This window comes from Pholcus phalangioides, unplaced genomic scaffold (genome assembly GCF_987345545.1).
Source record: "Pholcus phalangioides strain wild (caught in Gottingen) unplaced genomic scaffold, Ppha-v1.0 ptg000004l_1, whole genome shotgun sequence".
Lineage (NCBI taxonomy): Eukaryota > Metazoa > Arthropoda > Arachnida > Araneae > Pholcidae > Pholcus > Pholcus phalangioides.
The window spans coordinates 32,310,942-32,338,545 of record NW_028301597.1 but is presented as its reverse complement, the minus strand read 5'-3'; the positions used below and the strand labels follow the sequence as shown (position 1 = coordinate 32,338,545).

Here is a 27,604-nt window from a genome sequence, read left to right as displayed (position 1 = left end):
TAAAATTTCCCCTGAAATATTCTACTTCCTCATATGGTAAAATTATTTGATTAGCATTGTTTGATCAATTAGTCCATATTTCGGCGAGTAAAACCTTGTATTGCATATTTCGAAATTCGAAATGACTTGCTAGCTAATACACATTACCCAGTTCATCTGAACCAGAAATATTGTGCCATGGAACTGAACGGTTGTACAAGGTGCCCTGGTACCAGGGTTAAAACTTCTACGAGGAAGGAGTGAGTAGCGTTTACCCAGACGACTCAGAATCGCATCGCAATGCATGGTCGGAAATACTTCCCTTATTCTCAGTAACGTACACAGAATACACCAGAAGTGAAAGAACGTCCCGTAAATGACTATCGGTTTTAAAAATAAAAGTATATCAACAAAAGAGTAACAGAAATCGAAGAAAAATTCTCAAAGTGTAGTCTACGAGCTGTACCTGCGAAGCATGGAATTGTGAACACTCTGGAGGATTAAGTCCATGTGTTTTGGACTTCCCCTGTAATGCTTGCAACCGGTTCCACAGCGTTGCCATAGAACAGATAATCTCTAAGGGGCAAAATATGTTATACCAGCATGATAGATTCAGTGATCGAGCACGCCAATTAATCAAACACCCGGGACTCCCGCGCCCGTACAATGCCACCTACCACGTTAAAGAAAGTATTTTTAACCATGCATTACAATGTGATTCTAAGTCCTCTATTTCTAGAAGTTTTTAACCGTAAGAACCCTAATACCGGGGCACCCTGTATAACTGAAATTTGCATGCTTTCGGGATGACCAGAAACCTGATTTTTTAGAAGTTTTGTTCACAACTAACAAAGCCCTCAGACGGAGGTCATTTTTATTAATTGAGTAGACGAGTTCTTCATTTTAACAATTTATATCCAACATTATGGAAATTAGAATAAGAAGAAAATTATAATAAGCTAAAATAAAGTATAAATGTGATGAGATAATTGATATTTATTATGAAAATTATTTGATAGGACAGTTTAGTTCTAATTAACGACAAAAAAGACCAAAACAAAACAAAAACAATGTTTTTGAAACAATTAATTAGTTCAAAACAAAAATTATAATCTGGGACTTTAAAGTATCGTCAGGTTAGCTTTATAGAAAAAGTTTTTACCGAATGTCATAACACATTTCTGTGTCTCAAAAATGCGATGAGCACCTCAGTTGCGAAACAGTCGAGCACTGAAGTGCAAATTTAATACAAAATATGCTTCCTTGATTTTTCCATAACACATCTCCATTGTTTTTTGCGTCACCAGGGATACGAAACTCCCCTTGGTATCTCCCATAGTTCTTATTTTTTTATAAAGCATTCATTTTGTGTATTTGCAGAGTAACAATTCCTCTATTAAGAGAAAAATATTTCACTAACAGTATGTGCGTGTATATACATTCCATAATGATGGTCGAAAATATGCTCTTGAACTTCATAATGATATCAGGAAGTTTCATTTTTAAAGTTACATACATTGAAACAACAAGATTGTCAAGATGCCGTATATGTGCCAAAGCTTTCTTACAACCCAAAGAAAATAGAATCATGTAACAAGTCGGCTACAGCGACGATAGACAAAGACCCAAATAAGATCTTAACGAATGTTTGCTCGAGATTGTTTGCTGATAACGTCATAAGAAATAAAATAACGCCTCTATTCGTAAATGTATGAAGCTTCTGACAGATACACATTTCTACGCGAATGCATCGTTACCGCTAATGCAAACCTTCATATTTGAGGGAAATTTAGCTCCAAGACGAATTATTTCTTGTGTATTTCTCAATGCCTATCAGCCATCGGCAACGAAGGAAATTTAGAGGTTGCAGGTTGAGGGGCTTAAGGCATGATTGTGTGTGCCGTAGGGGGAGGAGTAGGGACACGATTCCAGACAAGGAAACGATCCAGATCCTAATGAGATTAGCGTCGTAGAAAACGTCATTCCTTACCATGTACGCACGCACATACCCATCCACCAACATACTGTATATAGAGCAAGTAAGAGTTCTCGGAAGGAATAAAAATGAAATAAACGAGTGTTGTATATAGTATCGAGAGCCCGTAATTTTCCCAAAAGACCCCCGAAGAGAACTCTGGTAGCGTGTGTAGTAAAATGTATCTTGCTGAGCTTGCGGATATCCTGGAATATTAATATATCTCCAGTTTCTTCCAATATATTTTTTTTGTTATTCTGCTGAGACTAGATAGAAATCTTTCCATTTCTTAATCATCATTGCTGGAAGGTGGAAGAAAGATAAAGAATCCCCCCTCTTATTTTGGATGATTTGGTGATTGTCCATCGTCATCCTGGCATATTATGGAGTTCGTGATCAGGATTCTTTCAGCCGTGAATTCCAATTTAAGTCTTTCTTTTTGCATTTTAATTACCGTTTTTTTTTCTTTTCGAATAATTTTGAGAATCAAAGGAAAAATAATGAGAGTAGAACAAAAAAAATGAGCTAAAAAACCCGCTTATCTCTATTCCAGTTGTCTGGTTTCAGCCATGATACTACGACCTTAACCAACCGGATTAAATATTGCCTTATATCTTACAAGATGATCTAGGTCAGAAGAAAAGTTTATCAGCTTGATATAATCGGTTATAAGTGGATTCCGCCATGTTTTCTGAGAATCGATCATGTTTCGCTAGATCAACTTTTTCGTTGTCACGTCGCCGTTTCTGTTGTTCCCGTGTATCAGGGAATTTTCTCACAAGGACGAACCGGGTATCAAACAGATAAATATTCAGTTCTACTCAGTTCAATTCAATATTCAGTTTTTTTAATGCCTATTTCAGAATTTCATTTCGAAATTTTAATCCAAAGCATCCAGTCGTTAAATTTTCAGCAATAACACTTAATATTTTTCAATATCATTCATTTTTTTTCAAAAACATATGATCATTCCATGTCATTAATTTTTTCAATCCATAACATTCTATCATATAATTAATGCATTTTTTTTCAACCGATAACTTCAATTATTCAGTACCAATCAATACCATTCATGTGTTGAATCGATATCCTTCAATCATTCGATATCAATTAGTATTTCAAACGATACCATTCAATCGGTCATCATTTAGTTTTTAATCGATAGAATCCAATCTTTCATTCCGTAGCATTCAATGACACCACCAATTGATTCTTTCAATCAAGGTTAATTTGAGTATTTCAATCAGTACATTCAATCGTTTAATCGATACCATTGAATCATTGATCGACATCATTCAATCTTTTGATCGACATCATTCAGTCTTTTAATCGGTACCATTTATTATTGCAATCGATACCATTCCATCTTTTAATCGATTCCATTCCGTCTTTTAATTCATTCCATTCCACCTTTTAATCAATACCATTCGATATTTCAATCTCCACCATTCGATATTTCAATCTCCACCATTCGATGGCTCCATCAATAGCATTACATGCTTCCACCAATGTCACTCGATCTTTTAATCGATGTCATTCGATCTTTAAATCGATGTCATTCGATCTTTTAATCGATGTCATTCGATCTTTTAATCGATGTCATTCGATCTTTTAATCGATGTCATTCGATCTTTTAATCGATCCCATTCGCTATTTCAATCGATCCCATTCACTATTTCAATCGACACCATTCGATCTTTTTATCGATACCATTCAATTTTACAATCGATACCATTCAGCATCATTCAGTTAGTTTTTAAATCAATGACATTCGATCATGCAACCATTTAATTTTCTAATATATTACATTCGACATTCAGTATCAATAAATACCATTTAAATCTGATGTCCAAAATATTCAATAGATATAAGTAAGTATCAATCAATATCATTCAGTTTCACAATAAATAGATCACGTTATTAAAAAATGAATATCTGGAATTGAATCCGAATGAAAATTTGATAATCGGTTTTTCTTTTCTTTTTCTTCGACCATATAATCGAACATTTTCAATTCTCAAAACATTAATTCAGATTTTTCCCCATTATGCAGCACTTGGGGATTTTCCAAGTAAGAATCCAAGTTGCAAGAAACGTGTTCTTCATTTTCATCGAGGAGTTATAAATATGCATATTCGATACTAATTTACGTAGCGGACATAGATTAAATGATAATATTTTTGTTGCTCGGAACGTGGCTGGCTGGTTCTTCTCGTGATTGCGGAACAGCAGCAAAGAAAGTTTTAGCTGGGCGATTCGAGGTATGGGAAGGGACGCAAAGAGCAGACACATGCACCGAACCGATAATGAGAAAACTTCTTCCGTAATTATTCCTAAACAGCGTGAAATGGACTCAAAATACTTCTTTTATGCGCTAATTTATGTCTCCCTAAACAGTAATTTGAGGATCGGAAGTGTTGTTCCCTCCAAATTAGATTAATGTCCAGTGAACCAGTCGTTTACGATTCAATTACCACCGGTAAAACCGGGCTTTTATGGCCGTCGCTTTACGAGCTCGTACCTCGTGCGAAAAATAGGCACCTTCTCCTCCCTTTCCTTCGAACTTCGAGTGTACCCTATAGCCCATCGTCATCATCATCGCTATCATTTAAATTGCGAAATAATGTGAAATTGAAAAAAAATCGTCAGTTGAAAAAAAAAGGATTTTTTTTAATGGAAGCAGACAATTTGGTAGCCGCTTGGAGACATCAAATGCTGCCTTTCTTTGTATTTTCTAATCATAAAGTTCGTAATTATGTTTTTGAAGCTTTCGTCTGCAGAGGATGATCCTCTAACAATACTTATATTGCTAAGATGCCTAAAACGTGTGTGCTCTTTTTACAGGTAGTTATAAGCTGCAGCTTTTTCTGATTGTTTATAAGGACAAGAATTCAATTATATTGATGGCTAATGAAATTACTAATTTGACTTAATATTATTGAGTCAATCAATAATATCGAAAAAAGAAATTGATAAACGTGAAATCAGTAATCGTGCTATGTTTGCGCCAAACCATAACGAAATTTTTCATTTAGCGAGTGAGTAAAATATCAAAGTCACCAATCTAGTATCTATTTATGGATACTGGGGAAACCGTGGAATGTCGACGGTCGGATCAGCAAGTTAGTGGTTTTTTTTTATTGTCATACTTCTATTTTGCATTCAATGAGTCTATGAGTGTTTTTGATTCAATTCAGTGAAGACAGAATTTCTTGGAGTAGTTTTGGTTTAATTTAAATCATGATAGATATAGTGTCCACTGGCAATATCAAGTTTTTGTTCCCATGAAATAGTTAACTTATACGTCTTCTGTAATTTTAGATTTCCTTTGGCCAATTGCAAGCAGTTTGAATCCGTTTGGCTATCCCTTTTCTTTCACCAGGCAACCCTGCCTCCAGATAAGTTAAACTGCTGCGATAAACCTTTTTACTGGCAGAGATTTGGCGACAAATTCAGACGAATTGAAAGGCCCGAGTGAATTTATTTTTTAAAAAAAGTAGAGCTTTCGTTTCAACGTTAAAAAGACGGAAAAAGGTAGCTAAATTACGGTTTTGTTCGTCTTCTGTTATCAACTAAGATGCCACTTCATCTATCCTGAATCGAAAATCGGTGTTTCTTATTCACTTTCCACGAGAAGATATTGAAAAAAAAAAATAGCTACTAAAAATCGCGAAACATACTTTTATTCTATTTACAGTTTCTATAAAGAGGGAACTTCCCTGAAATTTTACATATTTATTAGGGCGACTAAACTCGTGTTTGTTAGGGAGGCAGCTGATGAAAAGAATCCGCGAGAACGCTGTATGAAACAAAATTGAGAGTAACTTTTATAAATTGCATTGGATGATCTGATGAAGTATCTCACTAATTATATACAACACTAAAAATTTGGTTTTACAGTATAGAAAGAAGAAAAATTCCTCGAGACTACAAACAATGATGTGTATAAAGAAGCTGAATAAATCATACTCACTTTTCTCTGCTGGGTCCTTCCCTGGCACCTGAAAGATCAAACCAAAAGATGAAAATTAATGAATTTACTCGAAAAACTGACCAAATAAGAACATTTCGATGTCATTAATCACCTCTTATTCTAATGCAGTTATAAAAGAACCCTCTAATATTCCTCAGCCAATTATACACGCTATTTATCATTTATCTTGCAATATGTCTGAATTTTTGTTTCTCACGTATAATAAATGATTTATTTACCTGCTTCTCGCTCTTCTTCTCGCATACGTATTATAAAAACAGCTATCCCTGCGACGAATACTAGAGCCGCAACAACTCCGATCATGACGCCAAGAATAATATTGATTGTCTCCGTCGAAAGTGCTGTAAAATGCAGAAATTTGTAATTGCTAATGTTTAATTGACAGGAAACACAACAAATCATGCCAAATATAGATATCACTGGTGTGATCATATTTCACTGAGAAAAATATGATAAATTAGAATGCCAAGTAAAGGGAAAATACAGGATATTGCTCATTGTCAGCAAAAATAGGTTCCCAGTTGTAGGCAAAATCACAAACGATTAGTTATTATTATTTTTGCAAAAAGAAAGAGCTACTGAAAATCACTGTGAATTAAAATGACTTGTGTGCCCTCTCCTCCCCCCCCCTCCCACACACACACACAAACAAACAAACAAAGTAATAACAATGACGAATCTTATAAATGAAAATGTATTTAGTTGCCATTCTGGTCATGGCATAGCTCGTCATGGGTATAGCCTTTACCTATGATTTCAATAACACATGGACATTCATGCGAGAGAAATTTCGAGGAACAAAAATGTATTAAAACATGGGACTGTCTAGTAAAGCACTGCAATATAGTCTCATCCTAAACATTTATAAAATCCTTTTGCATGAAACTCGTATTACACAGTGAAACCTGGATATAACGATATCCTGCAGGCCAAGAAAAATATCGTTGTAGAGGATTGTCTTTTTATCAACACGCAAAATTTTCATCAAACTTGAGTAAAATTTCAAAAATGGCGTTCTTGGTTAAACATGCGTAGAGATTTTATTCCCTCATTACTGGTGTATAAAAACGCTACACCAAGGTGGACGTAACTTCGGTACTGAGTGTCATATGAACAAAACCAAGTCGGATACCTTAAAAAAGCTCCATTTTTTCACATCTGCATTTTTCTTCATAACTCTCTTGGCTCCATTAGCCGCCTCTCTCTTCTAATTAATTTCCACTTGTGACCCCCTTAGGATATCCCAGCTCCTCAAGGGGGGTAATGTGGTGCCAGGTTGAGAACTAGTGTTAATCGATAGTAAAATACTAAAAACCCCTCTTTTTCCGACAGAATTAAAAAGTGTTAGTTAACGAGAGTTGTCCGTTTAGGGAGGTTCACACTGTATTTCTCACTCGAAGGGTTTTTTTTTTGTGTTTTGAGATGAATGCAACTCGTATCGATATCAACTCACCGGATTCAGACCTCGGTGCGTCACTTGTCCGCGTCTTTAGGACGACCGATGACGAGCTCCGACCTTTAACGTTAGTAGCGTATAGAACGAGAATGTACTCTGTTGACGGTGGCAGATCCGTCACTAGAAATACTGGACTGACTTTAGACGTGATATTAGCTTCGAGACTCTCGTGAGTCTGTATGTAAACTTCCAAGTGGAACCTCTGAGGTAGACCACCGTTGTACCCTTCCTCGCACTCGACTGTTATCGAATCCCACGTGAAGTTCGTCACTGAGCAGTTCCGTACTGGATCTGGTGGACCTGTAAGGATAATACAAATACAAATACAAGACCACAATAGGCAAAATGCCCAACGAGATGGCTGGAAAAAGCTGCCCATAACAAATACAGATGTCATGTATTTCTAAAATACAGGAACGCAATTAAAATCATTTGCAAAAACTATGAACTATAAACAATATATATACATGATAAATATTATACAATGCCCATAAAATGTATTTATGGTTGTCTTATTCTAAGAATATAATATTTTTATATTCATTTATAAATCGATCACATCTCAGAGATAGTAGATGCAGATGTTTCATATGCATCAGGATTCTATACAGAGTGCATAGCAAACTGGGGGGTAAGACATTTTGCTGGCAAATCGTTGAACCTGGAGGAATACTTCCAATTAGAAAAAGTTTCTTAATTAGGTGTAGTAATTAGATATGTCATTCATGTTTCAAGGGGTTGTCCAGTTATTAAAATAATAAAAAAGTTAACTTTTTATACAGTCCCCGTGTGCCCCAAAACCCAAGTATGAAGTTGTCACCCTGTGTCTTCTGATGCCTACAAAAAATTGCGTGTATCTAAGTGCAATATTCCCTGAATATTTGAATTCGAAACACAGAAAATTTGGGAAAAAAACAGCTCTAAATGCGGAAAAACCGTTTTACCCGCATTTAAAGCTCTTTTTTTCAAATTTTCTCCGTAATTGGAATTCGAATATCTCAATGAATATTGCACTTAAAAACATGAAATTTTTCTTCTGTTGGCATCGAGAGAAACAGGGCAACAACTTTCTGGTTGGGTGTCGGGGCACACGGGGACTGTATAAAAATGATTTTTTTATTTTAATGACTATATAACTTTACCCTTGCAACATGAATGACATATCTGATTACTACACGTTATTTGGAAACTTTTTTCTAATTGGAAGTATACCTCTAGGAACAACGGTTCACCAATAAATTTAATACTTCCTGTTTGTTATGCACGCTGTATATTCAAGAACATTTAACCATACCAGCAGCGATGACTGTAAAAACACAGGGGGATTGCTGCTCGCCGACTGAGTTTCTTGCCCAGCAGTACAGCGAACCGTAATCAGTCACAGTCCTTGGGATATAAGTCGCTACGGATCGTGGCCCGGAGCTTGTGAAAGACACGAGATCTCTCTGCTCCATGGTGTTATTGAAGCTCCATCGGAAGCTAACGTCTGATGGCTCGGCGTCCACTTCACATTCAACTCTCGCTGGTTCTTCTTTGGCCACTCCGTAGACTATCTTTTGACCGGTCTGACATACAGGTGAATCTTGAAACATAAATTAAAACGATAGTATCATCAGTTTTAATCGATTCCGAAACATACAGTGATCATAAAATTATTTGGTAATTTCAACTCATTCTTAAGATCTAACCAATACTAGATCATTACAAAAAACCTGTACAAATAACTTTACCCGTCAAAACTGACAATTAAATTGTTAATAGTATTGACAATTAAATTGTTTGATAAATTTGTGTTTATTGTACGTTGAAATGTGATTTAAAAGGAAAAAAAATTAATTGATTGATCGACCGATTTGGGTCAATATCTTTACCAGAACTATTTCAGTTGCGTACAAATATGTATACCTCAAGTCTTAACTTGAAAAATTAATCATTAAAAACCATTTAAAATCCTAAAAAATGACTACTACTACTACTACTAAACCATACATGTACCTCGTCCATATTCCTCAGCAGAACTTTTAACGAATTGGTACATGTTGGAATGTGCGTGTTCTGAACCTAACGGGAAGCTTGTTTCTGTGTAATGCTTGTTATAGTGCTGCAATCTACCACATATTTTTTGAGCTATGAGTGTTTGAAGATTTTACCTTTGTAGGCCTGTTGCTCTCTGCGGCGAGACTTTTTAATGGAGTGATCGGCTTGCACGTAAAAATATGACCGGATCTTAAAACCTCTGGAGCAAACATACTTTAGCAAAACCTACACATATTGCGCTCACGATTTTGCAATGCCGGTAACCGTGTTAAGTGTGAAGCCGGGCCTGCAATGAGTAGCTGTAACTCATCTGACCTTATTTATTACAATGTTGGTGTCTGTCCAATTATATACTAATACAAATACAACGCCACAACAGGCAAATTGCCCAACGAGGTGGCGGACTTAAGAACATCATGGATCCCCGAGCCATTTTTTGGAGGCCCTAACCTACTACTGCTACACCACACATGCACCCCGCCCACACACCCCCGCGGAACCCCCCAATGAATCAATACATGCGGGAATGTGCGTGTACGTGTAGTGAAACCTGACGTGAAGTTTTTTATTTTTGTTTCTCTGTAATGCTTGTTATGTGTAGTGCTGCCATCTGCCACCAGTTTTTCTCAGTTATATGTTAATATATAATTCTTTTAAGCCATTGTATTTCATTTCATCGCCGATTCACATATACAGAGTAATCCAAAAAAAAAAAAAACCAGTTAACATCACCAAGTTTAACTATCCACTCAATTAAGTACGCAACGAGATAGAAATTGATGTACTGCTGGAAAATGGGGGGTTTCATATAAACTTCAAAAAACAATTACAAAAATAGCCGACAGATAGCAGGGAACAGTTTTGTAGACAATAATTAATATATTAGTTTCTTTGCTAAGCGATGCATTGTAACGCTAATTATCAGTTTTGTTATCAGATAAAGTGCCACCTCTGGGATATTTTTCTGATGATTTTTTTGAGGTTTCAATAAAACACCACATGTCGTTTCCAGCGTGTGCGCAAATTTTTAAATCTCACCGTAAATTATTGAACTTTCGCATGTTAACTAACTTTTGCATCACCCTGTATATTGATGTGGAGGGGGGGGGGAGAGAACCTACTAATGATGACAGCAAGTGCGTATTTCACTGCGTGTGTGGAGCTCATGGTCTGTGGTTGAACATGCAATTCGTTGCCTTTAAATGGCGCAAATTTATGATTGGCAACATATATGTAAAGCGATATTAGATGACTTAGTGGAACTTTTAATACTTATGTAGAAAAATAAATTAATGCAATAACATTCTGTTTATATTTTCTATTGCATGTATCAGCTGAAGTGTTCTCTGCTGAGAGATTTTGCAAACAATTTTTATCGTAGAGTCTTTCAGTATATCCTTGTAATAGCATGCGCAGAAATTTTGTTGCCGGTCCGGCAATTATTTACATACGCGAAATCCTCTGACGACTCGTTTTGTTTCCTTTCTGAGAATTCTTATCTAACCCAATGCATTCGTTAAATTCTATCAAACATACTTAAAATTAAACATAATTGACCTTTTGATATCATGTGGATATCAAGAATTATACGTACACGATACTTCATTTTGAATGAAGGATATTGTGTATGAATTTACAATGCCTGGCGAAAAAAAGTTAAAATGTTTGAACATTCTTAGATTGCTTTTACTGAAAATAAATTAGACATTCGGGCCGAGTCATGAATTTTTATGAGTTCACGATGTATCTCAACAACCATTTGTAGTCAGATTTCCAATAATGTCTCACGCAGATCCTGGGTGGTCCTGAAAGTTTTGAATGACTCCTCACACACACCTACGTAATAAATTCTATATAAGCCCTCACTTCTGACTTGAGACACATGACGTTCAAATGAAAATATCTTATTACTGTATATTTCTTGCTAAAAATGCTTTAATGGCATTTCAGTATCAGTATAATAACAATTTCAGACATCTTAAGGCCCGTTTACACGAGGCAAGCGCTTTAGTTGGTAACTTAATTTTTAGTTGCCAAGTACGATACAATGTATGCAGACGATAAGGGTCGTTTACACGGCTTTAGTTGGCAAGTGCACAAGTGATTTAGTTGGTAAGTGAGATAAGAACGGTTCTATTTTTTCCGGTTAAGTGGACGTGATGTCAGGAGTTATATATTTTTGAATCTTCATTTTTTTTTATCTGGTGGGGAGGATTTATATATTAAAAACTGGAGAGGGGGGTTTCGAATATTTCTCTCGTCCAGAACGAATTTGCTGCCATCTGTTGTAAAAATACATGATCAAATATTTAACATAAAGATATCATCTCTATAGATCAAATTAAAAAATAATGATTTCGAAAATTTGGAAATAATTTTTGTTTAATGAATTTTTATTATTTAATTTTTAACCCTTAGAATTTCCTACGAATGCCAAGAATCTTCTCCCGTATTTTTGGCTTACATAATTCATAATTATCTCCTCTTTAACATCAATTAAAATATCATATAATCGGTATTTACAACTTAGAGGAGAAATCTTATATTTCTTCTCGATGACTTACTTAAGTTTATAATATTTTGTGTATTCTTTTTTTCCCCTGTGGCGTCATCTCTCGCCCCCTTGCGTGGGTGGCAGGAGGCGAAAAAAGGGGACAAGCGAACTGTTTCCCTTGCGTGACCTACTTCTTACTCAGTGTGTTGCTCTCAGAGTTTCTCCTTTTTTATTATGTGGAATTAATATTGTTAACCTATGAAAATAGTTTTTTAAAATTAAATGAACTTAAATATTATCAACCGTTTCTTCAATTGGAATCAGAATATACATCGTCCTCAATGTGTATCATATAACTATACCCCCCTTGAGTAAGTGAAAATGAATAAATTTATATTCTTTAAAAAAAATATCATATAATGTGGCTCTGATCACAGTAATCGTAAGTTCTACCTGATCATCTTCATCCATCGTTACGAAAGCTATGAGCTTTAAACAAAGCACCTCTCTGAATGCCAGATAAATAAAAAATTATTATTATTATTCTCCCGCGCGTTGTGCGTCTGTCTCTTTCCGTGGATTTGAGTAGACTGAAGCGCGCATGCGCTAACTGCGCTCACCTCCGTAAAAATTATCCAATGAGCGCCTACTTACCACTTATCGTGTGGACAGTTTCAAGAAGAATCGGTAAGTTAAAATTAAGTTACCAACTAAAGCGCTTGCCTCGTGTAAACGGGCCTTTAGTTTAATAAAAATATATTTTTTAGTTAAAAAAATATGTTTTAACTAGCTTGGCGCCTTTTTTAGGCACCAAGAAGAGCCAAACTGGAACATTAATTTTTGGTCATTTTGTGTCATTTTGAGATTCACTAAAAAGAAAGGGAGGAACAGTAATATGAGCTGAGTTTTCTCGAATTGAAATATCTCAGCGAATATCGCACTTAAAAACCTTATTTTGGCCTTAGGGAAGACCGGTGTTTCTGTTCTATAAAAAGTTAATTTTTAATTTTAATTTTAATAACTTTACAACACCTTGCAATATGAATGACGTGTCTGAGGTCTACGGTTATTTGGACCCTATTTTAAAACTGGAAGTATGCTTCTGGGGTCACCGGTTCGCCAGTGTTTTGCTGTTAGATATGCACCCTATATATTGTCATCGTAATTGCGAAATTTTTCATTGCTTTAAGAAGAGAAAATGTTCAACGCTGTATGTAAATATGGTCATCGATCAGACTTTGATACTTACTCAGCAGACTTTACTGTATTGATGATTCTAGTGTAGAACAACACAAACAACCCAGACCACAAAACTCCCTCTCAAGGACTGAACAGTAAGTGTTGCAGAAATATGTTATGTCTTTGTTTTTATTTGACCAGGCAGTGTAACTTAAATATCTTTAAATTTAAAGCTATTGTGATATAAAAATAGACCGTGTGAAAATAATTTTTTTTTGATGTATCAATGAATTATTCCTTTATAATATATTGCCAGAAGTATTAGTTTTACACGGTTAAATAACTCACACATAATCTTTAAATATATGTGTTCGCTCTCTCCACGTCCTTCTGGATTGGTAGCGTGACACTGGTACCGCCCTCTGTGCTCTCGCTGCACTTTCTTGAGTAGAAGCGAGTTGTTGCTGATGATGAAACCGAATGACGGGTTATTATACAACGTCCTCCCTTCGAAAATCCAACCTACGTCGGATGCCGCGGGATTGGCCTTCACGTCGCACAGGAAATAGACGTCGCTTCCTTCTGTCGTTGCCTGTTGTTTCCCGTGGGCTCTTAGACTTAGCGTGACTCGTGGTATGTCTTAGACGAGAACAAAAAAAAACGAGAAACAACATCATGCACATACGTTTTCCAACCAAACATCAGGAGATTATACATTCTTATTTGTATACAGGGATACATGTATTACAATAAAAAAAATAATATATAGTTTTGAGAGATTTTTAGTAAAGACATGAAATGATTATGTTCTAAATAAAATATAGGAAAGATTTTTCATCTTTTCTGATGGTGGTTTTTTGGTGTAAACAGCCGTCTCCGACGTAAATTTATTTGTTCTTCAACGTTTTTCCAACGCTAGCAGTTCACGTAATCAGGAGACGCCTAAGTTGTTGCTTTACATCGTACTTGACCCTATATCTAGGAGCACGGTCGGATGGTGCTATATTACCGATGGTCAAATCAGTTAGTCTACCTCCTCGCAGTGCCCCTGGTAACTTGGTCCCGCACTAGTCCGAGTTGGAGTATATAGCCCCGTTTACATGGGAAATGGGGAAAAAAGGGGTTTAAAACCAACTTCAAGGGTTTTCACCTATACCCGTTTACATGTATCGGCATTTCAACCCCACTTTTCAATGTCGTCAGAGGTCACGTCGGTCGCCCTGTTCAATTCACCGCGTAATGGATTATGGGAAAGGAGGTTTCCTACACTCCCCGAGTATCCTCAACAAAGAAAGGGCAATTCCTACTCCCCATTTCTTTCCCCACGAGAAAGGGGAAAAATGTCGTCAAATGGGTGCTGGGACTCCCAATGCTACCGCATTATTGCACATGTAAACGGGGATTATGAGGGTGTTTCGCTCGGATTGGTGAGGAGGGATCGTCCGAGGCTAAACCGCTGACAGGTGTCTCGTTCTAGGTAGCTCAAGAACTCCAACAAACAACAATAATCTTTCAAGTATATGCGCAATACAGAATCCGACGTCCATCCAGGAATATGCAGATAACAACACTTACGCTCTCATAAACAATAGCTCTAACATAATCAAAAAACGAATTCTTGCATTTGACAAAAACTAGGAACAAAACATGATTTTCTCGCTTTTCCATTCTATTTTCCACAGTTAAATTCTATAATGCATAAGCAACCAATAAAATTCAGATTTGTAACATGTCGGACTGGGAGCTACAATAATACTGGAGGAAAAATACTTCTTAAAGCACTGAACAATATACTCTCTCTCACTCATCGAAAAAGTCAACATTATCATTAACAACAACCATAAGGTCCTTGACTTACAAAGGTTTTTAACAACTGGCTGTTGCGAACATGAATTTTTGGAAAGAGAAAATTCAACTGCCTTTGCGGGAAATTGAACCCACGTCCTTTCACTTTCCGGGAGAACGCACTAGACTACAAAGGCAACGAATCTCTCAATCTTTCCATGGAGGTCGTGTGCATTGAAAGGGACCGTGCATAAACTGCCAGACTTAACTCAGGCCAAGCTGACAATTGCTGACGCTGCCACCAGATGGCGACTTATGGAAGTATGACGTCACTATCCTCTATACATACGGAGGTTTTTAACAACTGGCTGTTGGGAAGATGAATTTTGGAAAGAGGAAGGAGACGTGGTTCGGTTCCCCACAAAGGCAGTTGAATTTTCTCTCTTTCCAAACATTCATCTTTGCAACAGCCAGTTGTTAAAACTTTTGTATGGATAGCGGAGAGTGACGTCATCCTTTCAAAAGTCGCCATGTCGTGGCAGCGTCAGCAGTTATGAGCTTTGGCCTGAGTCAGTTCCGCCAGTCCCGTTTCGAAACGACCGCTCCGCAAACGTTAAAATAAATATATAAGCTTTTATGTTTCTGTATATAGACGCAGTTTTTGTATCATTTCTCTGCTTTCTCTCAGGATTACTTGTACACCCGTGCTTGCCTAAACGAATCGCTATTTTGTCGGTGATTATGGGTTAGAATCCAGACTCTTTCTTTGAACCACACTTTTTTATTTTCCCGATTATACTCAATTTCCAAGTCTGAGTTAGATTGCAATCTATTTTTCACGAAAGACAATTCAAAGAAAATCTATATATTTTTCACTCTGAAACGCAAAAAGAGCAGCTTTTCTTCGGCTATTCCTTCAGCCTAACGGTTAAATAGAACGGTGAGTTTAAAAAAAAAATTAAATACACAGAAAAAAAATATCATTTTTCTCTTTTGCCGAAGATTAGGATCATTTTCTGAACATCTGTAAGAACGTCAATTCCAAAATGAAACACTTCGGCTAAAGAAAACAAAATTCCACTCCTTCCTTTTTAACTTTTGAATTACCAAATAGTCTCCTCCATGTCTTACGATTTCCGTCGTCCATTAAGTGAATCAGACTTTTAGGAATACCGTACCAGGGTATTTTTCAGAAGGGGGTACGGACATTGGAGAAGAGAGAGAGAGAGAGATTGTGTACTGAGAGGGGGGAAAAAAGAGAACAACGACTGAATGAAGAGTCACGAGGAGGCTCAGGGTTACACGACCGGAAAAATTGATATTTAATTAAAGTGGCGACTGGCGCTGTAGGAATTTGGAAATTTGCAATTCATGACCGTTTTCCGCATCTCAATGATAAAACCCACCCCACCCCCCGACCTTTACCCAATCCCACCCCACTTTCTGGAGCTCTCCGGGACTCGGAATCGGCAATGATGGCGGAAGAGAGCGAGAAGATGCGGATCCGTAAGCATTTTGGAGAACCAGAAGTTATATGCATATAGGGTAAAGACGGGGACCGGGTCCTGGAACTTTACTGGAGAAGTATCATTAAGTATTCGGTATAAGGAAGAGAAGGGGGGAAGGCGAGGAGAGAGAGAATATATCGGAGGAATTTTATGCATCGCTGTGCAAAAGCCGTACTTACGGCTGGCATGGGCATTTGTAAAACAGCAAAGAGCTTTGGCAGAAAACAAGATGAATATATCTTTCCCATGTAATTTCCTTGAGGCGGGTCTTTCTCATTTTTTTTCTCGTTTGGATTTTACTCTTTTAGTATTAATTTGTGACTAAGAAAAGGAAATGAGAATCAATAATCTATTTTTCTTTTGTTTTAATAAAGACTCAGCAAAATTGGATGCGAATTATTTCGTGTCACGAAAGATACGATATGATTGTTTTTCTCCTTGATTGGACATTCCGAGAGGAAAAATATTCATGTATAAATATATTTTTTTTTCTTTCTCAATATATCGTAGAAGAGGAGGGAAAAAGTTGGAAAAAATGTTTGCATTATTAAAATACATAACTGTTCCGATGTAATTACTATTGTATATGGTAATCGGTACATTAAAAATGACGTTTGTTTTGGCATGATTTACATATTCATTAGAATATAAAGACGTGAGAATCAATTACCATGCAGTTCCTGCTGAATAATTGTTTTTACTGTTAAGGGAAGGGAAATCTTGAAAAATATCCAGACGGATTCTGTTAATTGCATTGATCGCCATTCATTGAAGAGGTTTAATTGGTTTTGTTTCATTTATTCGCGATTGTGTTTATTGTTCACAAGTCGAGGAAAATCTTGAAATATTTAGACTTGTGTACTATGTATTACCCCAAAAATAGGACTTGACGAAAAAAATAAGCCCTAGATGGATTTCTTATAATTCTCGTAATGTAAGCCGCACCAAAAACTTAAGCCCTAGTTGAAATTGTTTTCAAGACGGACGCATATTCTGTGATTGCTGATACGCGCGACTAATGCATTGCCTTTTTTTGTAACTTGTGATCCTCTGACGTATTCTAAGTATTAGTTACCCATGCCCGAACCCAGACCTGTACAGTCAGAGGCTAGCTACCTAGCCACTTGACTGCCAGGCGGCATGATTTATATGAGCATATGTGTTTCATTATTCGACCATTTTCTTTTTTCTTTGCATATTATCCTTTCATTACCTGTCTTTTGTCTTATCGAGGGTGCTCACATAATGTCAATAGCACGATTGACATTTATACTAAGAATAAATACACAGGCGGAAATATACTTGGAAGTCTACGGGGGGGGGGGCACGGCTTTTATTGCTGGGGGAGGAGGCCACGATGATGATGGTGTAAATTTATATATACACGCATACTTTGGATCAGTCGACTCCACCTTTGACGCTGGGGGTGGGACACCCTCTCCCGTGTCTCCGCCTATGAATAAATGACAATATATCAATTTTTTCATTAATTATTTGTAAATACCCAAGTGGTAGATGGGATATCAGTTTAGATGATAAATGGTCACGAGAGTAAGGATTCCCGATAGAATGATAGCCCGTTTCCAGATATTGTTACGAAGCCGGGCTGATAGAGATCTCGGCAACGGGATAAGTCCGGCGGCAAAATTCTGGTGTTCATGCAGCCTATCATGGAATTGTAGGCCTAATGAACAAGTTATTGGAGACAGGACTGTCTTAACACTTAGAAGAGTAAGCATATGATATGCTAGCGTATGGGCCAAATTAACAATAGAAAACCAATTTGTCAGAGAGTCAATGTTGGTGTTGAGACGAGACAGATTTTTTGACCATTTTGAAATGGGAATTGGAAAGAGAAATTACCGTGGAATGTTTATCAAATCTACCCTACAAATGAATGAACCCCTGAATAAGGCGGCAATAACCACGACCCCTTGAAGTCGGTTTTTCAAAAACGATTTCAAAAACATATTTCATTCAATTGCTAATCAAATGCAACAAACTTCGTGCCAATCGTTTAATTTTTTCTTTCAAAATAATAGGAAGAAACAATGAATTATAGCAGGGGTTCTTAAATTTTTTCCACCGGAGGTGCCCCTTTCCCCTATCCAATGCTTATCCGCGAGTTCCGCCGGCTCCCAAGAGCTGTTTAACAAAGAATATTTTCGAAAAACCTTTGCCATGTTCACCGCTCCGTGGCGCCTCTGACAAAGTTTGGTGGCGCACCAGCGTGCCGCGGAGAACTCCTGAATTATAGTGTAAATGTATCCAAGAAAAATTACATTGATTGGAATTTTCTCAGATTGCAAGTGTTTGAGCTCATCCGCGTAAAGAATTAAAAAAAAAAAAAAAATCCCTACAAAAAATTTCGAAATTACTCAGGAAAAGGGGGATGGACTGGGATTTTTTTTCTTCATCCCAATGTTTCACTTTGCAATCGATTCTCTCATAGATGTTCGAAAACTGATCCTAATCTCTTTGGCAAATTAAAAAATAAGATTTTTCTTTCCTGTGCATTTAATATTTTTTTTTAACTAACCGTTCTATTCAAAGAGTGCCACGACCCCTGAAGTCAATTTGCCGAAAATGACTTTGAATGAAAAAAAAATTTATTTCTTTCGAAATTCAAAAAAAATTCTTATCTATCGATTAATTTTCTCTCTTAAAATTAATGAATTATAGTGTTAATGTATATAAGGGAGAAAAAAAACTCTTTGAACGCAATTTTCTCAGATTGCAGTTTTTGAGCTCATCCGTAAGATTTAAGAAAAAAAAGAACTACTGCACCAAAAAAATTTGAGATTATGCAGATTTGTTTATTCGACACGTGTTAGTAAAGTGCATCTTAGATTTGGCATTGAGAAGTATTTATAAACAATTTTGAATTTTCAGATTTGTGTAAAATTAATATATATTTTTCCAAAGTTTAAAAATTCGCGAAATGCTAATGAATAGTGAGATCCCAAAGTTTGAGGCTCATTTCACTGACACATGTTTAAAGAACATTTTTGAAATATTTCGTATTTTTGATATATCAGTTTTTTTAATCTTACGGATGAACTAAAAAAACTGGAATCTGAGAAAATCTCGTGCAACGCGTTTTTCTTGTGTACATTCAAACTATACTTCGTTAATATTTTCTTCATTTTTGGAAAAAAACAATTAATCGATTGACACGATTTTTTTCGCATTTCGTTTGTCATTGAATAAAGTATTTTTAAAGTGATTTTTAAAAAAAATCGACTTCAGTGATCGTAACATCCCATAAATGTATTTTTATGCGCAATAAAAATAATCGGCTAATAGTAAGCCCTGACCCATATTTTAGAGGAAAAACGAATATAAGACCGGGTCTTATTTTCTTTTGGAAAACACTGTAGTAATTGCATTGATCGTTTCATTTATTTTGATTTTCAATGATTTGTTTCATTTATACCCGGCTGTGATTACTTTTAAAGTCAATGCTTACAGGAGACGTTCAGAGTCCATCCATCTTCCACGTTCTGTCCCGGAAGTCTAGGATTTTCGGCCCTGCAGACTAGAAACTTAGCGTTGTCCTCTCCCGATGGCCAAAAATTGAGGAGGCTGATGGTTTGGTTGCGATCCCGTGAGGAATTCTCTGTCGTGTTGAGCAACTGCGTTGATCCCAGCCACCAAGTTATCGAGGCGCTCGGTCTCGATCCCTTGGCGATGCACTCGATCTCAGCACGCTTGCCTGCAGATAATGTTCTCCTGGGAGATATTATTCTCGCTTCCAGCGGTTTCACTGCGATTCGGATCAAAAAAAAGCAATAGGTTATATATAGATAATGGAGAATCGAAAAGAAAACAATATTTCGAATATATACATACCGTCACAGTTAAAGAAAAAAAATTAATTTTAAGAAGTTTTCCCGTTTTGCCAAGTTGTATTAACATTGATTCCATTATCGGATTGACCACTAATAATATGTTTTTACATATAATTGAAAATTTAATGAATTTATTATTTAATTCTGTTTCAACTTTTTCAATTCTACCAAAAATAAAAGTTTAAATTAAAGATAGGCTGTATATTAGGATGGTACATAGAATGGGAGTTTCTATTTTCGTACTTACTCGTAGTATTCATAATTCTTAGTGAAGTATTCCTATATATATTCAGGAATGGGGGCTGAAGTTTAAAACGGAAAAGACATAACAAATATGTATTCATAAAGTGTGTTTGCACATGCAATCTGCAGCAAATATTGACATATGAGAGGTATCTTGTTAAGTTCCCCCTTATTATACGGTACTTACCGATATGATACTTGAAGTCTTACGGCCGTATTCATCAACACAGTTCAAACTACAATCACCGGTGAAAGGAATGAAGATTGAAACGGGTTGGTTAAATTCAGGATTTTAACCAATCCGTGTCGATCGCTAATCGTTTAACCTGCGATTTTAGTTTATACTGTGTCGGTGAATACGACCGTATAAAGTTAGTATATTAAGTTTTATCAATTATAATTTGATTATGAATATATTTCTTGAAATTTATAATATATCCGAGATTTTACACACTTCATTATATAAATACAGTTCGGAAAAGTCCCATAACAGTTTTCTTCAACCTCCTAATACGTGCGGTCCTGTAAAATTTGGGTCAGAAATTAAGTGGACCAGCATAAATAAGAAATATACCTGCAAAAAATGAATAATACAAGCAAACATTTCCTACTTTCTGATTTATTATATTTCATAACAACCAATTGGCGCCGGCTGGTAAGAAAATTTGTCATTCGACATTTTAGTTCCACACTCAGAGTTTTTCTTTCTTTCTAAGAATCAAAGTCGTCTTTAATGGGTAAAACTCTATTATTGATTATCTATGTTTTCTTTGGTTTCGACGTTCTCTGCGTTTTTGTACTTTTTTCTGATTATGTGTGTATGTATGTATTCGATTAAAAAAAAATAAACATCCGAGAAATATTGAGCCGAGATTTTTTGCTGCTTGACCCACACCAACTACGTTCGTTTATCGCCTTACGGCAATTCTCGACCAACGAAGCTGGGTGGAGAGAGAAGGCGTCATCTATCGGTGGTCAACTCAGGATCGGTAGGTAAAGATCTTGTTTCTGATGTTCTCCTCCGGATTCGAACCGATGGAACTTGACGGTAACCTTCATGGTGGAAGACACGCACCACTCGGGCGCAGAGGTTGTTTTTGCTGCCATCTTTCAAATCAAAACAAACCTATGCGCCATAGTTGTAAATGGAAAATTTTTTAGTGATTTAAAACCAGTGTGAAGCATTGAAGTGAACGATTTATGAAATAATACTGAAAAAAAATGTTTTTACGCCGCAAGCTGGTGTAAATTTCATGAGCAGTTACTTTGTTTTCAAGGGTAGTTTTGGAGATAGCAGCATTGATTACAATGCTATTAAAAGCGGGGCGCTGTGAATCCTGCTGCTTCCTATCAAATGAAAACAATACATTTGTACAAGTAAAATTGACACGCGATGTTGCAGCACCAAAATTATTTTTTTTCGTATGATATCAAAGATCATTTATTGCCATTTTACACATCAGTGTAAATTTTATGCCATAAGTCCTAATATCATTTATTATATTTGCATGTTTGCCGCAAAATTTCAGTAATCATTTTCCATGTATCGAATATAAGTGCTACATGTAGTTGAAACAAATCAATCTATCGCACATTATTAAATTCAAAATATTTATTTTACTTCGTAAGAAAGTAGAAACGAATATCCAAATTAGAAAAATAATATTTTACTTTTCTCTCTTCAATATATTTCGAATATAAACTTACGATTCAAGTCTAGTTTCACTGATGCGGTAATGGCTACGGTGACATTGTTATTGTTGGCGTTGCAGGTAAGCACTGACATAAGATCAGTTCGCTTGAGTTCTTCGACAAGCAAGTCATTTCTCACGACGCCGTCCGACATTAGCTGGAATGTGTCATCCAGCAATGTCGAAGCTCGCCACCACGTGACAGTCGGAGGAGGATTGCCTGCAACAAAACTAGAATTAATGTCAGCGGCAAAGTTCATTTCGCTCCTAATATCCGTTTAAATGGCCTATGCCATTTTCGAACTGTATCAAGTCACCAGAAAATTTGAAACGAGATAGGTGGCAGCTTCACAAACAAATTATGATAATACGTATGCGGTACGGAAATAAAAGATTTGCAGAAATAGCCTACACGTTAATTAATTACTTAGGTAGCCTATACAATTAAAATTCTATCACGTGCTCAACGGATTCATTTATTATCCAGGATAATGTACACGGTGTCCCATAAATTCGTAAATAGCTTAAAAATTCTTAAGGGATTGGTATACCTGATTGCGGTTTGGGGAAAAAGTTTTCCCACGAAAGGAGACTTTTATTCTGCTAAAAAAAAAGTTAATATTTCTAACGTTAGAGGGCGAGAGAAACCAGTACGGTAGGAGTAATTGGACTTGAACCTCTCTTCAAGTGTTTTGTGTCCTAAATATTCGTAGAGCTTCGTAGAGCTATCGTAGAGCCTATGCCGTCTATTCAAGTCTGAGGAAAAACAATTTCACCGACAGTGCTTTATCTATCAGTCATCATCACACTGAAAACCTTATGTAAGTGCCAGTAACAGGTGTTAATATATGGTGTAAATAAATAATCACACTTCCTGCATAGGATAGGACTCTGATATGCATATTTCCAGTGATTTGCTTTTCTGCAGGGCCCTCCATCGATAAAAATGCTAATTTTGTTTTCTCTGTCCAAACCTCTCCTACTTTCGGGAGAATAACGTTATCGCTACAACCGCTTCCAAACATACCATGAGTGCTAAGACTATCGACATATTCACTGACTACCAGGTTTGAAAATCCGTTTTTAAGTTCTTTTGCTTGAAAGTATAGAGACACAGAATCAAACTCATGTAAATTTCAATATGCCGCTTATACTTACTTCACAAATGGACGTTTCTCATTTGTTGTTACATAAGCCTTGACTGTTTACGTGAGCCAAATACTATGCCAAAATTCGCTCAGTTCTCGGATAAGGAAGTATAGAGAATATAGATACTGAAGTCACGGGGGGAATGAATCTGTTTCTCAAACTTCTATTGGATTATATCGATCTAAACGAGACATCTGTAGAATGCTAGCATATCGTGAGCATTATAAACCGAAATGGAGACCTTGAAGACCCGGCGTTACCAGTTTATGTGACAACAGAAAAATACGAAGACTTAACTTCCCGACAAAATCACTCAGCTAGTAAAATAGAACAGAATTGAATATTTCGAGAGAAACTATTGATAAGACGAATTCACGAATCCGGCTATTTACAAAACAACATGGTTGATTCACGCATGGTTGATAAGCAAGCGCGAGTGTTGTTTCACAATATCCGCATTTGACGCATTTTTACTAGAACAACAAACACATAGAGATGTGTAGGGATAAAAACAGAACTCAGAAGTGAAGATGTGTGGATAAAAGCTGAAAACGGACAAAAACAAACCGAAGTTTTACCTTGGCCTAAGGCAAAAGAAAGTCTGCGATTGCAAGAAGAATAAGTTCCAAGGAGAAGCAGACAGAAAGAGCAAGAAAAGATAAAAGAGATAGGACAAGAGAGAAAAGAAAAGAAAAAACAAACCAAAGCAAAGAGCAAGATGTAGAAGAAAGTTCCTTGACCACATCCGCCTCCAAGAAACCCTTAAGTGGCGCGGAAGGACAGCTGACAGGTCCCTGGAGTACTAAGAGCCATCTGACTGTGACAGCAGCTTGATTGGGACTGAGACCCTGGTCTTAATGGGACACGTTTGGGAGATGGACGCAGTCTGGCAGATAAGCATCGCCCTGTGTAACTCCTCTCTCCCTCTCTCTCCCTCTTTCTATCTATCGTCCGTGCACGTTACTAGGATAGAAATGAGGGCTAAAAGGAGAAGAAAAGCTGATTCCGATACCTACGGTGTCTAATTCATTTCCATTCTCTCCACGTATATATTTGTATGTCTCAATTGACTGGAAGAATATAGTAATTTCCCGGCCGTGAGCGTCATAATGAGACGGATATTGATTGAGAGTCTTCTATGAATTCCTGTTAAAGATTCGAATTATATGCAATCGGCCTATTTGCAGTGACAAAGAGTGACGTCTTACCCAGTCATCAGGCCAATTAATTTCTCCGTGTGATACTCGCGTTTCCCCTTTTTATGACAGATGCGCACGCTTTTTCCTTTTTTTGTCCTTTTTTTTTTATAGAAGTTTGAATCTATTAAAATATATTTTTTGTTCGAATTTTTCATAAAAAACCCCATTGAAACTGATGTTTTTTGCTGCATATTTAAATTCATGAAAATAACAATAATAAAAGATAATCAGTAAAACTTTAGTTTTCTGAATAGAAATGTTGAATACCTAATTAATTAAATACAATGACAAGCATGGTTTTTTGTTCAAAATGAATGCAGGGAAATATTTCACCAAAGTGGCATGTAAATCTTGTATTTTTTCTTGTACGTGTTACTAATTATAAGATAGAACATAACAAAACAAAAAGCTTCAGGATGCAGCTTTGCAAAGTATTGCGAAGATAATACCGTAGTAATAATAACCCTGGAACTTGAAATATGATTGTTAAACACTACTGGTGAGGTAATAAAGTTGAAGGATGACGTGGCAGCAGATGTATGACGAATTATTCCGTCATATCCACGTAATAAAGACCGAAAATCCGCATGAGAGACGGTATATGCAGTCTTAGCCAGATGACTTTAATGCTTATTTCTATCAGAAATTTCCATTTGGAATATCGAAAAAATTCTGATCGTTTTGAGATTTTCATAAATACTTTCAAAATTGAAATCCCTGGTTTTTTTCGTTCTTTTTCATAGGGGTATTTATATACATTGTTAAAAAAGTACATGTGTTACGGTTAATATTTATGGTAAATCGGTCATTACACGTATTAACTGGTTATTATGCGTATTTACCAATCGTCTAGATAAGTTTCATAAATTTTTCACTTTTTCCGGTGATTATGCATAATACCCAAGCATACGTGGTAAATTTGAATATTTGAAATTTATCGCCTTTATCTGCGAATATGCATAATAAAGTTAGTGTAATCCATTATCAAATCCCTGGTGTAAATGGTGAATTTAGTAAATATGAAAAAAAATATCCAAATGAGTCCGATACATGTGAGACAGTCAGAACGCAATGTACTGATAACAAATTTTACGATAATATCCCGGTATAATGCACAATACACGCATATGAATGATCATGTATAATATATCATACAGTACGAGACTTATCATGTTTATACCAAAGATACGACGCTTGGGTAGCATCGATAAAAGTGAAAAGTTTGGTAATCACCGATAAAAGTGAAAAGTTTGGTAATCACCGATAAAAGTGAAAAGTTTGGTAATCACCGATAAAAGTGAAAAGTTTGGTAATCACCGATAAAAGTGAAAAGTTTGGTAATCACCGATAAAAGTGAAAAGTTTGGTAATCACCGATAAAAGTGATAAGTTTTAGTGCTTATTAAATTTTTCAACGATGCTTGGGTATTATGCATAATCACCGGTAAAAGTGATAAACTTAGGGAGGTTTATGAAACTTACAAAAATGCTCGGCGATTATGCATAATGACCGAATTTATCATATTCACCACAACTTAAATATAATTACCGGGCTTTTATTGCATTTCTGAGAAGTGTCAAGAGGTCATAGTTAAATATTCCGTCATTTGGCTAATAGGAATTTATAATTAGTATTATTCAGCACCCAAAAAAGAATAAGAAAGCGGTGACAATTTTATAAATTTTATAAATGTGTAATTGGTGGATAACAATTTTATTGACCTGGTTATACTATCACGTATTATGTTTATTTGATTGTTTATCTAAGTCATAAAAGGCACATTTTACTCTCTCTCTCTAGTATTGATGAGATATATTGCCTTCTTAAAAGTCTTTTATTGTGAAGCCCTAGATGTTTTGTAAAGCTGATTTCTCAATAAAACACATTCCCCATTTATCCTAACTTTGCGACCGTTATAAATTGGAAGAGTGAAACCACTTCATAAAATAAAAATATGACATTTCACATCGAATTTAGTGATTTCTGCTGTTGAAAGGGTGAATAAAAAAAACTGAAAATAAATAATTGTGTGTTTCTTACAGGTGATAACACAAGTTGTATACAGAAACCCCTAGTGGACACCCCAAAATCATTCAACGCATGATTTTGAGATTTTTGAGCGATTTTTGGATGTCCTCTAGGGGCTCCTATAAACTACTGACTCATATCTCTAGCAGGATCAAATGCTAACAGCGTTATTGACACAGCTTTAAATACAAAAATATTGGAGTTGACCACTGTGTAATACCTCCGAGTGATTCGCATGACAACGCAAGTTCTGCTCCTTCGTCGTAAGGACCGACGATTCCCGACAGCTCTTGGCCATCCTCGTCTAATATGACGGTTTCTTTGGGAGGCACTGCAGATGAAAATCAAAAGTTACTACACCTATAACTAAAAGAATATTATAATACTAACAAACATTTTTGGCATTAAAGTTTGAATCGCATATACCAAAATTTTTACTGAAGAAAAACGTTTTTCTCATGGTCCGTATCACACGAGGTTTATTAAAAAAGTATCCGACCATAAATTTTTGTGAATATACCAACGAAGCTAGGGAGACGTGATTTGGCGCATGCTTAAATTTTCACCTGCTTGCAGAACAGGATTAAGGAAGATTAAGCGAGCGTCGACACATTTCTTTTTTGGACAAAATGACAGGAAAAACTTTAACAGCAGAACTGCATTTAACTCTGTGTGAAGTTTGGTGATTCCCGAGTGAAAGCAGTCCGTAAGATTGCGCAGGCTTTCGGAGAAGAACAAATGGGCACTACACCGATAAAGGAGTGGTACAACCGCTTCAAAGATCGCCGCACATCAATGGAGAGTGAATCATTTCCTGGTAGGCCCTCATCGTCCAAAAATAAGATCGTTATTGGCCAAGCAAGGACTGGGGTGACGCAGGGTCATCGGATTAGGATCACAGAACTTGCAGACGAGCCGATCATTAGCACTGGATTCGTTCATTTCATTTTGACTTACGATTTATTAGTCTTCAGAAGATGCAATATGAAAGTCATGCTGACCGCTTTTTTCTACTCCAGTGGTGTGGTTCATCAAG

General features: G+C 36.3%; 1 protein-coding gene across 2 annotated transcripts in view; it reads right to left on the bottom strand.

The window, feature by feature from the left end:
* The window catches only part of LOC149087100 (nephrin-like), a 277,872-nt gene that overhangs the window by 18,335 nt on the left and 231,933 nt on the right, over positions 1-27,604 (bottom strand). For both annotated transcript variants that reach the window (XM_089231349.1, XM_089231348.1), the window contains exons 5-12: positions 26,789-26,899; positions 22,209-22,412; positions 19,877-20,173; positions 13,463-13,753; positions 8,699-8,986; positions 7,402-7,704; positions 6,167-6,289; positions 5,928-5,955 (exon numbers count right to left, since the gene is read on the bottom strand). In XM_089231349.1, the coding sequence (XP_089087475.1) occupies positions 5,928-5,955; positions 6,167-6,289; positions 7,402-7,704; positions 8,699-8,986; positions 13,463-13,753; positions 19,877-20,173; positions 22,209-22,412; positions 26,789-26,899 (1,645 nt within the window). The remainder of the gene's footprint in view (positions 1-5,927; positions 5,956-6,166; positions 6,290-7,401; positions 7,705-8,698; positions 8,987-13,462; positions 13,754-19,876; positions 20,174-22,208; positions 22,413-26,788; positions 26,900-27,604) is intronic.